Raw genomic sequence first — 15,798 nt, 5'->3', positions numbered from 1 at the left:
CAGCAGCTGGAATGGAAGAAGGAAAACATGGTGGAATGTCTGGCTGATTCCCCCTGCCCCTGCAAAAAAAGAGCAGAACTTAGGGAAGGGAGAGAGGGATTTACTATTGCCTTCCCCCAAGTCCCTCATATTTTTCTTTGAAAAAAATACAGGATTCTCCACTCTGCTTAACTTCATGGAGTCGTGACTCTGCATCTCTGTGAATGTGGCCGTTGAATAATAACAAGCATTTTGCTTTACTGAGGGCTTGACAATGACATCTGTCATATTTAGATAGAGGTAATTAAGATGGCGCCCCTGTGGTGCACTCTTAAGCTGTTGTAAAACAGTTGTGTTAATGTTTTGCAGGCATCTGTCTTTTCTCTCACCTTACTGGCACTTAAGAGAAAAGGGAGCAAAAGGAAATCTAAAGGGCATAGATGCCATGCTTACAGTAAAGGTTGTCCAGCTATGAATTATTATGATGCCTTTTTTCAGATAATTTCCAGAATGAAACTAGAGCAGGTTAACATTATGAGAATGGAAAAGCACCAACTTGCAGTTGCCAGTGACTATTATAGGGAAAGATGGTAATAAAATGGAGTAGAAATAAATTAATGCATAGCTTTTGTCAGAGAGAGCAATCTGCAAACTAAATTGAAATACAGTAGCTTATATTTAATACATCTGGAAACCATACTACACACTCCCCCCCCCAAGTAATTTATGTTGTCTCAATAGCGACTTTTTTCTTTCAGCATACTGATTTAGGAATTGGGTCAAAAACAAAGTACTCCTGAAAGTAAGTTCTTGCATAAAGACACAGTGGTAATGACTGTCCAGATAGACATATGTCAGTGGGGAAGAAAAGCCAATGAAGATGAGATAGTTATAACCTAAGAAATTGTGTTTACAAAATACACCTCTGAAGAACTTGCACACATTTTTGCAAAGCAGGAAATGCTCCAGATAATATCAGCTATTTATTATCTCAGCTATCAAAAAATTAGTTTCATCAGTTACCATCATTGCTTTCTATGTGATCTATTTTTACTTTGCTGATCCATTCTCATTTAGTTGATTCCCTCCACTCCTGAGATTCAGTTGCAGCTGAGGGGCAAAATAAGACACAGCCACATCAGCTTGGGTTGAACAAGGGCCACTTTATTAAACTATAGCAAAAACTATAGCGAAAAACCAAACCTATTAATCACAACGCCCCCTAACCCGATTCCCTCCCAGTCTCACAGTGTGGAGCAGGCAAAAAACCTGCCCGCCAACTAGGGTGGGCAAGATAAAAATTCCTACTCAGCCCTGAAGCAACCCATGAACACACCATAAAAGAGGGAGGGCGCGGTGGGCGTCTCGTGCCAAAGAGAAGGATAGGAGGGGTGGCCTGGACTTAAATAAGCCCCAGAGCTCCGCCCCTCCATGCCGCACGCATCTAACAGCTGTGACACATAACATTGCCCTTTCTGAAGATGGTGTCGTTGTCGTCGCCCCCATCAGCAACTATGCCCCCCTCGTCCAGGCTGTGCCGGCGAGCGGGGCGGTATTTACTTTACTAATTTCACAGTATAATCATAGTTTCTTTAAAACAGGTTTCTGAATCTACTTTATTTACAATGTCTGTGACTTCAGATCAATGTAGCACACCAATCCTGTTTTCTCTTACTATACATTTGAGCAGTAACAGGATTGTATATAATATAACTTTTGAAACATTCCAAAGCAAAATGAACAAAATATAGACTTACCTCTTAGGCATAAGCAAACTTAAATCTCAACTATATTAAGTAAGCCCTCAGTAAGAATTAAAACATTAAATTTGTTCAAGTGTCTGGGTGGAAAATAAGGTCTGGACTTCCTGCAGTTTTTTCCTCAACAGAAAAGAGCACTTGGTATAAAGCAGTGTTAGGATGGAATGATCAACTGGCTTCAGTCACAAGTCATTTTTTGCTATAGTCTACATTCATTAGGGACCTTGGAAGGCAGGAAAACCAAACTAATAATCAACTCATACTTTATAGAATATTGTGGAGAGATTTACAATTTTCAGTAATTATTACACAGAAAAACTATGGAAGACCAACCACAAAAAAGGTACCCTGGAATCCATATCTCTCTCTTCCATTAAGCCTTTAAGCTCAGGATTTATTGGCCATGATTTTTAGCATCTCTAGAGTTCAGGAGCGGAGTCTAGAAAGCTGCAAAGGTTGTTTGGACACCAGAAAATAGAAATCCCTGAGATCCTAAAGAGCTTGTTTTCCCCTTCCCTTTAGTGCACTTTTCCTACTTCTGTTTTATTTTCTAGTGGTCCTTTGAATTTCTGTTTGTCCTTCCTTTTTTCTTAGAAACCAGGACACATCTTTCCTGTGGTGGATTTGTTTCAAATCAGGCACTCCTTAGAATGCTGCTTTACCGTGGCATGTTCCCTTGCCACTCCAGTATAATAGGATGAAAGAACCATAAAGATGGGTTTCTTCCCGCATGAACATCACCCAACCTCCAATATAGCTTTCATCTATATGCTACAGAGAACCCTCCCCTATTGTGCAGATTTGTATGACATGATGAGATTTGGGTATGTTTTCTCATTAGAGGCCCTCCCCACCATCACCAAAAAGTGAAGATGTTCCACCCACAGCTTGTATGTGGCTGATCAGTAGTGTACTGGCAAATTCTGAAGTGCAGGGTCCCTTCATGATAGTCATAGCCATGCCCCCTTCAAAAATTATACAACCTTCTAAGATTATAGAATAATCTGGCCATGTCTGAATACTGCTTTCTGCTTCTCTATTGTTGTTAATGCTTTCAACAGATGTCCCTAGGAGCTAATCAGCATGAAAGGGGACTGTGTCAGCTACTGGGAAGAATCTCCTCAGTGGCTGACTCACCTCTTTTCACTCTGACTGGCTCCAATCAGCAGGAAAGGACAATGAAGCATGTTAGAAGACTCTTCTCAATGGCCAACAGACTCCTTTTTCACACTGTTTGGCTCATAGGATGCTGGAGACACAGAGACCCTGCTGGGACCTGGCTTTGAAATGTTAGACCCCCTGAGACGCTGGACGACTACACCTCTGGCTGATTTTTCCAGAAATGTACATTACTGTGCACCTACTACCTATAGGGCAGCTTTCCAACTAAAGATGATGCACCTACTGGAGGACATGGGAAGTGGGAGAGAAGAAGAGAACAAAGAGAGGCAAGGATAATCTTTTTACTTTATCTACCCTCTCCACCCATCATAAATTATTATGGGTATCCACATATTTGTGCACATATGTATATGAGAACACCCACACACTTGCATACACACTTACTTTATGCAGTATTTTGAAAATTAACAATTTGTTAAAATTGTATCAGGGCTGTTATTCTGCACTCAGTTATATGCAGTTGTGTGCTATTGATTCAAGAATGGGCCCATTTTAACTGGGTACTGGCCCTGTATTTCAAAGTAATCGGGTTGGAGAAGCCTGCAAATTTAACACATGACATAATTTCTTTGTGAACCTGTTTCAATTATTCAATTCCTAATAAAAAGGTAAAAAATAAGATGTCCAACACGTTTTGACGTGTATTATACAGCCATGAGAGTGGCTGTATACTATAGCCAGCATGGGTTTTTCACATTCTGCAATGTTAAATTGAAAATACCCCCCATGCCATTCTGATGCTTCCCATAACCTCATTTCAAAATAAAACCTTACCAAACTTACAGTCCTGAACTCAGAAACGCTTGCTTAACAACCCTCTCAATTTTCATGGCGATACACAAAACAGTCAGAGAGAATAGACAGTTCAAAGTCTAAAAAGAGAGAAAAAAACTCAGAGCCCTTTTGGACTTTTTTCTGCCAGAGTTCTCATAATCTGTTGAAATTCATTAAAAATCAGCCATGTTCCCAGAGTACCTGTAATCCTAATACCGACCTTGCCCCATACTCTGACCTTCATCTTCTGCAGTTTAAAAGTTAAAAAAATGCCTGGCTGATTTTTAATTAATTTAATAAATCTTGGCTGGAACCCTATGATAATGTGGGGCATGCTCAGTAAGAACCAACTGTCAGAATTCTAAAAGCCAGACTCACCGCTGCTGGGCTTGCCTAATCAGGGGGCCACACCCACACCAGACTTTGATTTCACTTGAAACAGGCATGGCTTCCCTCAGAGCATCCTAGGAAGTGTAGTTTGTGAAGGGTGATGAGAGAAGACTCCTGTTGCACTGAGAGAGCTCCAGCGGCCAGACTGGTTTAACAGTCAGCCACTCTGATTGAAGGTCTATGAGGGGAACAGGGCGTCTCCTAGCAACTCTCAGTACCCTTCACTAACTACACTTCCCAGGATTCTTTGAGAGAAGCCATGACTGTCCAAAGAGAAATAAAGGTCTGGTGTGGATGTGGCCAGTGACAGCTTTGGTCTAAATTTGGGTGGGAGGCTACATGTGCTTGCTGTAGAATAAAAAGGTGGGGGAAAGCCTGAAAAAGAATGATACTGTTCACAATGTTTTCCTTTTGGAAAGGAAAGGGGCTTCCCTTCTGCCCAGTGCTCACCCACCCAATCTCTTTCCCCTCCCATCCCTGCCCCTTCCATGGGTCAGTGTTGGACTATGACCTGGGAGACCAGGGCTTGAATCCCCACACAGCCATGAAGCTGATTGGGTGACCTTGGGCCAGTCACTGCCTCTCAGCCAGAGGAAGGCAATGGTGAAACCACCTCTGAATACCGTTTACCATGCAAACCCTATTCAAAGGGTCACCATAGGTGGGGATCGACTTGAAGGCAGTCCATTTCCATTTTCAAACATGATTGCATACAAATAAATCCCATTGAACTCAAAAGTATGCAAATGATCAAACCCTCCCTCCCTTCTCCTCCCTCCTATTCCCTCCCTCTTGCCCCTTCCCTCCCTCCCCCCTACCCCTCCCCTTCTAATCACCTCCTTCCCCCTCCTCTTCCTCCTACCCATGGTCAGCTTTACCTATCTTAAGCATGATTGCACAATAGTAAATACCATTGAACTCTATAAGCATGCAAATGATCAAACCTGCCCTCCCCTCCCTCTTCCTTTGCCCCCCTCCAATACGCTCCTTCCCCTTCCCACTCCTCCTCGTCCTCCCCCATGGTCAGTTTCTCCTATCCTAACCAAGATTGCATAGGAGTAAATCCCACTGAACTCAATAAGCATGCAAATGATCAGACCTGCTTTTCCCCTCCTTCCCCTCTCCTCTCCCTTCCTCCTCCTCTCCCCTCTTCCTCCTCCCTTGCCCACTCCAGCCCTCCCTCCCTCCCCCCCGGTCAGTTTTACCTATCCTAAGCATGATTGCATAGGAGTAAATCGCACTGAATTCAATAAACATGCAAATGATCAAACCTGTCCTCCACCCCTCCCCCTCCTGCCTGCTCTCCTCCCAGTCCTTCCCTCTGTGTTTCCTCCCCTCCCTCCGTGGTCAGTTTCACCTATCCTAAGCATGATTGCAGGGGAGTAAATCCCATTGAACTCAATAAGCATGCAAATGATCAATCCATTCTCAGCAAACTTGCACAGGATCCCATTTCTTACCTCCCGGATTAAAAAGCAGGGAAATTCACTAATAGGCACAAACCTTACGGTTTAAGAACGTACCTATAGCCCACAGATATTTCTATCAAACTTTAAAAAGCAGGGAAATTGGGCAGCTATAGTGAATGCACCAGGGGAGCAGGAGACCTAAACCTCTCTCTCAGATATTGTACTGCCCTACAAACTGGTCAAAATGCAAACACCATTTGGGTTGGTCTTTCACAGTCCAATCCACTTCCTCAGGCTATAGGTACATTCTTAAACCGCAAGGTTTTTTGCCTATTAGTGAATATTTTAGGCTTTTATCAGGGGTCAAATCAAAGTGAGAAAACAAACTGCAGAGATCTCTGGTAACACATTCATTTTTTTCTTGTAACACCTCCATGTTACTACTTCACTTAAGCAATATACCTGAGGCACAAAGAGAATTAGGGCTTGAGGGGTCATCATAAAGTTATTGACTGAAGCTAAAGTAATCACATTTATCCACCATCCAAAATGTTGCCAGTAATCCAACTCCCTTCTTGTTCAATTTTAATATTTCCTCAGCTCTGTCTCTCTAGCGATAAATATTTCTAGCCTCCTGCAATAAATTGGCATAAGGAACACTTTATTCTACATCATAACAATGTCTAGTCTTTGCATCCAACTGAGAACTGCACAGATCCTTTTGATTTTAATAGGATCTGGATTTACTTCTATATGCATGCACTTTTTGGTGTAATTCTCAAGTACCTCAATATCACTCTGAAAAACCCAGCTTGAAACTAGTGTTTCTTCCTCTTCAGAAACTGCTGGCTGAGCAAAGTATTTGTAAGCTGATTCCAGCAGAGATCACACTTGGACCAAGTCTTATGTGACAAGATGAAAAAAGTCAGGTATGCCCACTGAAATCAATGGGATCTACTGTGTTTATATGTCTAGTTGATTTCAAGAGGACCTGGGCGTACTTAATTCACTCTGGATCGCACCCAACTTTGGTTTTGTTGTACATTTGGTCACAGAAAAGCTAACTCATCAGTTTGTTAACAGATGGAGAGTCAAACACTGACCAGGAGCCAAAGAATCACTTTGAGTCCTATGAATGCAGTGGAGCTCCCAAGTTCCTTCCTCTAAGTGGCAGCTCCTTGCACAAGCAATCCCAAAACTCAGGGCAATTTTACCAAAACCAAGTAATGAATTGTGAGGTGGAGCTGCTGTACAGGAAAAAATATCAGAAGTTTCTCTGGGTGTGTGTAAGCCATCTGATCTCTCACACCTAATGTCCTAACCACAGAGAGGCAGGATGGCGTGGGAATACCAGCAGACTCTCTGGCTTCAGTGAATTGAATTACCCTATTCTCCTTCTAGATTAGTAACTATACATGTCCAATGTCTATGTTTTCTTAATTCATGGTCAGAGCCAATATAGCAGTATTTTAAACTGTAGTTATTTATAATGTGAAGGGGATTTCATTCATGTAGAAAAGACTGCTTATTCTCTCAATATGTATGTAAAATACAAACCAAGTATTAAATAAAACTGAATTTAAAAACCCTTAAAGAATACTGTTTAAGACAGAGCCTTAAAAAGCCCACAGTTAATCTGCTTAAATTCCATTGAAGAAAATGGGATTTAATCAATTCAACAGCAACATGCAGGACTGCAACCTTACTTGTGGTAAAATCCAGTTAATGTTACAGGATTCATAAATGTACTTGAGACGTGGTTTAGACCAAGTCCTTTCAGTTATTGAAGTAAACCCTTAAAATCCTCTATTCTTTTACTCTAAATAATCCTGGTCACATAATTAGTTCTGTAAAAAGGATTACAACCATTCAGTGACATCCAGGTAACAGGAAAAAGCTAATTATTTTCAAATTCCTTCTAGTATTATCTGAGTGGTATTAGAATAAAGCAGGATTGGCCCCATTATTTAATATTAATTTGCCATCCTAAAACATCTACATGGCTTAGCATGTTACATCTTTCAGTAGTTGTATCCTAATTACTAAACCCTCACAGAATATAAACATGCATTGTTTCCAAACCAAAATCTGTACTGAAGACTTCTACATCACATTATGAATTCATTGGTTGGAAAGCAAGAAAACCATACATAAGATAAGTGACAACCTTTTCCTCAAGAAGAATGTTGAAACAGGGCTGACTTGCAGAAGCGATTCAAAAATCTATTAGATTAGGCGGCCCGAATGTAGGTTGGGCTAGTTCTTTGTAAAGAAGCTAACATGACAAAGAAATCTGAACAATGTTGTAAACATGTATAAGGACGAGTTACCTTTGTTGTTCCCTATTTTATATCCTTTCCATTTTTTTACTTAAGCCATAGGAAACTTGAGATCAAACCATAATCATTAGGGATGACAGCAATATAAAACAAGCAGCAAACTGTATCCACAATTCCATTTTTTTAAAAACAGAGACCCATAAACAGAATAGTATCTGTGTTCAGAATGTGCCACTGGAAATTCCTGCAAGGAATTTAAAAGCACTTTAGTCATTTGTAGCATCCTGTCTTCAACACCCAATTTTGGCAAGCCAGCAGTATCGTACCAAAAGGCCAGGATCCACTCACCTTTTCAGAACAAGTTTCAGAAGCTATTGTTCAGCACTGTTTGCCAAAAACAGCCTCTAAAGGAAACAGCTCCATGCTTTCCCGGATAGGAAGGGAAGTGTTATTACTACACTAAGGATCTGTTTTGTGATGGAAATAATCTTTTTTTTTTAAGGCGTGCAGTTCCAAGAAAATTAAACAGTCAATCTAGTCTAAAGCTGTCCTGGAAAAGAAAACTTTTCTCCTGAAATCACTGCACAGCAGTGGCTATGAACAAACCCACCAATAATTCATTTCATACAATTGTCAAAACAGGGGCTGCCCAGTTTCCTGGGAATTTGTCACTTATTTCGTTGGAAAAACTGTAAGAACATCACCTTGGTAAATGATATTTTAATAGGATATTAACATACAAAGCTATAAAGTACAAACACATTATAATGAGGCTAAGAGTATCTCAGAGGGAAAACCAGATGATGCTTATTTACTTGTCTCATTTTAACTAATTTAGAGGTGAGCCTAAGGGATTTCAATAGAACTTCCTCCCAAACAAATGGGTGTACCACTGCAGTTATTTTATTGTTATTGATGGTAAAATAAACTGAAATGTATTCCAAAATTAGTTAAAGATACATGATAAATTTTCTTGATGGAAATTAACCTATCTCCATAATCATACCCTGGATTTTTTGCACACTATAACCTTAATTATTGTAATAATTGTAATAGTATATAGGGTGAGATACTTGAAAACTTTGATTGAACATGCACGATTGTACAGGTTAGAACAGCAGCATGTCTTTATTCCTCATATGCCAGTTTAACAGGGAGAGGGAATGTTGAAGGGCAATGTAAATGAACATCTTCAGAAACTAGACTACAAGCATTTTTACTTACATGTTTTGGATTGGGGTGCTGGATGTCCAAGTGAATATGTCTTGATTTGGGGTGATAAGAGATCTATAAGGATACTACATTGTGATAGGTGAATCTTCCATTTCCTTAACAGTAGTAGTATTTCGGCACACAAAGATTCCTAGACTGTACTAAAATGTGAGACCTTCTCCTCTTGAAAACTAAATGTAACAGCAATTTTGCAAGATTAAACCTGGGTCTGGGAATGTAAATATCTGGGAACATGAAACCAGTGCCTTTCATCTCAACCATTAATTCAGAATATCAAAAATATGGTTAAGTTTACATACTCGTTCTGTTATGATCATATATATAAACTCTTAATTTTTGCACAGACCACAGTATCTATTACCACAGTTTAGCATTACACAGTATCTATTACCACAATTTAGAAGACCTTTTAAGATGTAGCCAGTGCTCCAAATCATTCAGGTATATTTCTGTAGAATCACTGAGTATTCTAAGTAAAATAACTCTTGGTATAACAAAACTCTAATTCAGACATTTCTTATGAAATCTATTCATTAATACAAACACATAATTTATATGGCAGGTTTATTTGAAAATCACAGATGCATAAAGCATTTATTAGTATTTAAATAGCTTAATTTCATTTTACCCTATTGATGCCAAGAAAGGAGGATGGAGTGGAAGGAATGGTGATTAAAAACAAAATGGGGGAAAGAAATATTTGATTATACAAATCAGAAATACGAAACATACCTGCAGACTGTGAGTATCTTGATCAAGAGATTGAACCACTGTTTTAAGTCTAATAAAACTCTACTCTTACGTCAAGTACTTCTTTTCCAAGTCATTTAAAGATGCCTGCTCTAATCAAAATAAAAGGTAAGCCCCATCATTTATTTTAATAGTATTGTGATCCATCATCTCTTCATTCTCTTTCTAGTACCCTGCTCTTTCTTTAGGCTATAGAGATGAGGCTTTTAAGTTTTCTAAAGCAGCAAAAAAAGGAGTTTTGAAAGCATGTAATGTAGCATCATGCTACACTCTTAGTAATTCACCTCACTAAGCATATTTTTCAGGGTTTAAAAAAATACAAAAAGGACTCAGCATTAGTTCATCTCAAAATCAATACATTTCTTCTTCTGTTTTAACTAGGGATAGAATTCTCTCCTTTATTACCTTCCATGGCCCCCTAGTAGTCATTAATCCAATTCCTTTTTCCTCTGATATCTTTTCATTTTTCCAATCTCCTCCATTTGTTTTTTTGCTTTGCAGAGAATTTTCGATATTATAATCGCTATTGATTTATAAACCTCCACTGGTATGGATCTTTATTCTGAACTCTCTAATTATTGCCTATTTACATTCCTTTTCAAGGGCATTTGCAGAGCAGATTAAGGCAGATAATCAACTCAGTGTCTCCCCCCCTTACAATTAACACCTCATTCCCACCTGCTGCTTTCAGTCTGTCAGTTACAATCAACACTTCACTGACATCAGTGAAAGGGAATACAAATTTGAAGGCCTCACATAGAAAGTAGATCAATAAAAGTATCACTCACACTACCAATGATTTCAAAGCGAATTAAAAAAAAATCAGAAAAAAGAAGAATTGGAAACCAGGAGCAGAGAGTTGCTACTTCAAAATTCTCTCCGCAAAGATAGAGAAAATCAGAAATAATAGTTAATCTGATGGCAAATCTAAGTATTGCAGAAACTGATCCCATCGCTAGCTTTAACTCATTACAATTTGTATTTAAAATTGTGCAGGTATTATGATTAGCCTCTTTTAGATCACACTTCTACATCACAAGGGCCAGAAAAAAAGTGATGTAACATTGATTCTATAATGCAGGAGTAACCAACTTGATGCCCTCCAGATATTGCTGGACTACAACTCCCATCATCCCTGACCATTGCCTAATTGCATAAACGGAATAAAATTGTGACTTTTAATCTGTTTTGTCATTCTGGGCACCTCCCTCCAACCGCTTGTTATATTGAATGACATCCACCTTTTTCCACCCCCATTGCCTATGTTGGCCAGACTTGTAGTCCAGCATCATCATGAGATCATTACATTGGCTGTCCCTGCCATAATGTCTCTCTGATGAAAAAAATGGATGTACCAGACCATAGCACAAAAAATTATTCCATGTCAGGAACCAGTTTTTCTGAACTGGATGCATCTAAATACTAATCTCATTTCATAAGTTTAAAGAACCATGTTCTTATTGTACATATTTCACTCACCTGTTTGGCTAAGCTGGGATGTGCTTCTGCTTCTTCGAGATACCATGGCAACTACTTTGGCACTAAGGCTTGATCGTCTTTTCTTCCCACCTGTTCCAACCGTACCAACTGCAGTGTCTGATTGACTCCCATCATTATGTTCCAGTTTATACACCTCTCCACTCACACTTGTGCTCTTTGTGATGGTTCTCCCTGAAGGCCCCATCCGTCTGCCTTGCATTTTAGGAGTAAACGTACTATATTTATAAAGTAAAAACATATATGTACATGTAAATTATGCTTATATTTAACAAGGCCTTCAAATCTAAAAACATCATAGTAAAACTTAATTGATCCCCCCCAATTTAAAATCTTGTTCCGTATACTTTCAAATTATTTAATACCAAAGCACTCAACTGCGTTGGCTGCATTCAGATTCCTAAAACTCTTTCCCCCCCCCGTTCCTAATTGAAAGCGGTGTTCCCATTTTTCATTTTAACTTTACTCTGTCTTCACTCACTGCATCTGAATGCTAGTGCAGTGAGAATGGATGGGACTTTACCCAATGAGAGACATCTTTCAAAATAATAAAAGTAATGAACATGTTCCCAGTGTTTACACAAAGATATAATTATGGTGGTAGACAATAAAGGAAAAAAGACATATACATGTCAACTCCATATACATGTGCGTCTCCACCCACGATATATTCTGATCAAAATAAGACTTGCTATAAAATATAAAACAACAGGATAAGCACCCTTCATTAATGTAAATCACTCCGATGAAAGACTGAGGTCACGCACAACTGGGAGAAATAACTGGTTGACCTATTTACAATCCCACATTAAATCCTCATTAAATAGCTATGTGTGGGGGTTTTTAAGTCTCCATGCTTCATCGTAGAAACTTGCCTAAGATAGGCAATAGAGATACAATTAATATTTTCTTATTTCCTATAGAATTCCTTATGCAAATAGCAAAGTATAATAATTTTAAAAAAATAATAATAAAAATGATTTTATTTGGATTTCTCATCCATATTATCCTTATAGCTTGGGGCAGACAATAAGACTAAAATCAAAATTAAGAAAACAAGTAGGCCCTGCGATAAAATGCATTGCTGGCATGCATTACCTAAACCTGTGGATAATTGATATTGAAAATTATATGGAAAATAAAAGTTAGCATAAATAAAGGAATTCCTGCTATAACTTGGGTCTTCTTTCATGTGCTTTTCCTTCTTTTTACTTTTTGAACATTTGAAAGTGCGATCAGTCTACATGTAAATCAATGGTGCATGACGTGAGCATACTGTTGATGGCTTGGCTTGGTTTGGCCTGGGAGGAGGTCTGAGAAGGCCGTATAAGTAGCCTCACTGTGGTCTGAAATCTGACATAGCAGAGCTACATAGCAGGACTGCTGAAGCAAAGCTACTCTCTCTCAGTACAACCCTCCGACTTGCAACAGAGGTATAACAGTTAGCAACGTGGCACAAGCTACAATGTGGAGGAAAAAATGGATATCAGTGTAGAGTTGTTATAAGCTACTCAGCTTCAGCACAACTCCCAACCTGCAATGGGGTAACAATACCTCTGGACATCGTAACGGGTGCTATATATCACTCAGAGTGCCTGCAGTATTCAGTATGAACTATGTTGCAAGGCTCTCACAAGTTAACTCTTTCAGCTATAGCCCACTCCAACCTGCAATATGGGGACACTGAAGTGCATTTGCTTTGGAATTAGCATTAGCATGATTTGTGGGGGCATATTTCACAATAAATAGGAACTGATTTAGAAAGGGCAGGAATTGTTCACGTTGCTACTACCTTTTGGGTTTCTTAGGGGGTGGAGTGGACACACTGGTGTCCAGTCCCAACAATATTAAAATTTTGGATTTCTCCATTGATTTCTATGGGCAGCTGCCATTTCCATCCCTGGGGACAATGTTTAAAAATTGTGTGGATTAGGAAGTGATCCTTCCAGGCAATGTTTTTTCCCACCCTTTCTATTCCCGCACAGTCATTTTTTTCCATCTTGGTCTTTCAACATTCAATGCCATTGAGTTATTATGGGGCTGCCCATTCCTTCTACCCCACCCTACTTTTGTCGATAGGATTTTCCTGCACGGTTTCTTTTTTGGTACTCATAATGCTCTCATAAACATGTCTTACAGTGGTTAGAGAAAATGTTCATGCTTGGGCTCAGGCAAGCAAGTCTCCAAGGGCATGAAGTCTAATAGCTGTGGGGCAGGCACTGTGAATATGTCTCTCTTCATGCTTTCATGGTACAAATGTCAGATCAGGTGGTACAATCAAAATAACATTTGCATATGACAAAGGGCATGTTTTTAACAAGGGAAAAATGGGTTATGATGTATTTACTATGTAGGTTATGTAGCAGTTTGGTCAAAACTAAACATTTTTAATGCTGGAGCACTGATGTGAGTTTTCCTGGTGACTCATCTCCATCTAGAGGGAGAGTTGCCACATGAAACATGTTACAATAATCTGGCCTTGAGGTTAGAAAGACATAAATGATGGCTACTGAGTCTGGCTGAAACAAAAATGATTGCAGCCTTTTCACCAGACAGCTGGTGAAAACTGTGATTATTTACCATGGCAAACTGAGTTTCCAGGTGCAGTAATTAATATATAAAAAAAGCTCAAGGCTGCACACCTAAAACATCAGGGAAGACTGAAATATTATCTATTATGGATATCTCTAACACTTCAAAGGTACAACAGCTGCCAAGCTCACTACCACAATCTTGCTGGATTCAGCCTCAATGAACTTCCCCACATCTAATACCTCAGCAAGGTGAACTAATGGTTAAGTGCTCTAATTGTAAGGCTTGAGTTGGATCAGAATGGCAGATAAATCAAGACCCACAGAATGCTAAATAAAATGCTGAATTAGGTTTTTCTCTAGCCTTTGATGGTCAGGAATTGCTGGTGACATTTCTTTAGGAACTGAGGAGCATTTCTGAAACTGCTGTTGAGTAGTTTTGTGTTTTCTTGGGAGAGAGACTGAACAGGCTGATGAACAGTAAATGTAAATGTACTGCCTTCAAGACAATTCCGACTTATGGCAACCCTATAAATAGGGTTTTCATGAGGCTGAGTGGCAGAGACTGGCCCAAGGTCACCCAGTGAGCTTCATGGCTATGTGGGGATTCGAACCCTGGTCTCCCAGGTCGTAGTCCAACACCTTAACCACTACAATATTTCCTTAGATCTTCAACTGCAGCACATCACAGGACACTAGCCTGTTCATCCTTCCTATTCAAAGTGCATATGATGCAGATCTAGTGTGAGGTCATACAAAGACAAGTAACATCTGGATGCTAATAACTCTGTACCCCTTACTTCAGCCAAAAGACCAAGGCAAAACAAGATGCTATCTAAGCACATTTATCTGCAAAAGTTATGTTGGGATTAGCGGACTTTTATTATGCTTGTAGCGAATGAAATGTCTAAGTTCCTTCATTTAACAGGGATGTGAACCAGGCTTCCTAAAAATAACTATTCAATTTTGAAAAATGGTACATCAGTCAAGCCTATTTTCTAGCTTTAAAAAAACTCCCAGGTTTTTGGGTAAGTAAATAAAATTAGTATGCAACTACTGGCAACGATGGGGAAAACTGAAAATGTGGGATGGGAAAAACTGAAAACTAGTGCTGAACACTGTTACGTTCTTGGGAAGCAGAAAGGATTGACATTATAAAGTCAGGAAGAATAAGTACAGCTACTCCTTGATAAGCCAAAACAAACTACCTCATGCCCCTAAAATATCCTTATATTAAAAAATAGGTAACTAAACTGGGGAAAAAATCTACTTCAAAAGAGATAATGTAAGGACCCAGATTTCCTATGGATCCTTGCATTTCTGTGTAGAAAATAAAGTAAATGAAGACATATATTTAGAATGTAGGTCACTTTATCTAGGCTGTTCTTGCAGCAACTTAAACAATGCATACAATAACCACAACCTTGTTTGAAACAATACAAAAAAAATTCAGTAACAGCAGGAAGCTGTTTGCCATTACTTATGTTTACAATTTAAAATATTAAGTGATTTATGTTGCAATCCTTCATCCACTTACCTGGGGAGTAAACCCCATTGAACTCAGCTGGGTTTACTTCTGAGTAGACAAGAAAAGGCTGCTGTTGCACACCTGCAATCTTATACATGTCTAATCAGAAGTACACCTTGTTGAGTTCAATGTGTAAGAGATTATAAGATTGTAGTATTTAATTCATAGGGGAAGAAAAGCAACCCTGCTGTTAATACTAGGTTACTTCTGCAAAACAGAAGAATTAGGCCGCATATGCCCTATTCATTATTTATTTATTTATTTGTTTGTTTGTTTCATTTTTAGACCGCCCATAGCTAGTAGCTCTCTGGGCGGTGTACAAAACAGATTAAAAATACAATATTATAATAAAATCAATCACATATATCAACAACAATATTAAAATAAAACGTAGACATAAACATTAACATTAAAAACATTAAAAAGCCTGGGAGTACAGCCAGGTCTTAACCTGGCGCCTAAAAGAAAGCACCGTAGGCGCCAGGC

General features: G+C 39.1%; 1 protein-coding gene across 17 annotated transcripts in view; it reads right to left on the bottom strand.

Annotated features, from left to right (window-relative positions):
• Positions 1-15,798, bottom strand: part of RIMS1 (regulating synaptic membrane exocytosis 1) — a 542,374-nt gene that overhangs the window by 32,657 nt on the left and 493,919 nt on the right. For 14 of the 17 annotated variants that reach the window (XM_061623103.1, XM_061623106.1, XM_061623108.1 and 11 more), the window contains one exon: positions 11,236-11,471. The exons of the other annotated variants lie outside the window; for them this stretch is intronic. In XM_061623103.1, coding sequence (XP_061479087.1) covers positions 11,236-11,471 — 236 coding nt within the window. The remainder of the gene's footprint in view (positions 1-11,235; positions 11,472-15,798) is intronic. 17 annotated transcript variants of the gene reach the window in all.

The sequence above is a fragment of the Rhineura floridana genome, chromosome 4, assembly GCF_030035675.1.
Source record: "Rhineura floridana isolate rRhiFlo1 chromosome 4, rRhiFlo1.hap2, whole genome shotgun sequence".
Lineage (NCBI taxonomy): Eukaryota > Metazoa > Chordata > Lepidosauria > Squamata > Rhineuridae > Rhineura > Rhineura floridana.
Note: the sequence above shows the minus strand (reverse complement) of the source record. Positions and strands in the feature narration are given on the sequence as shown.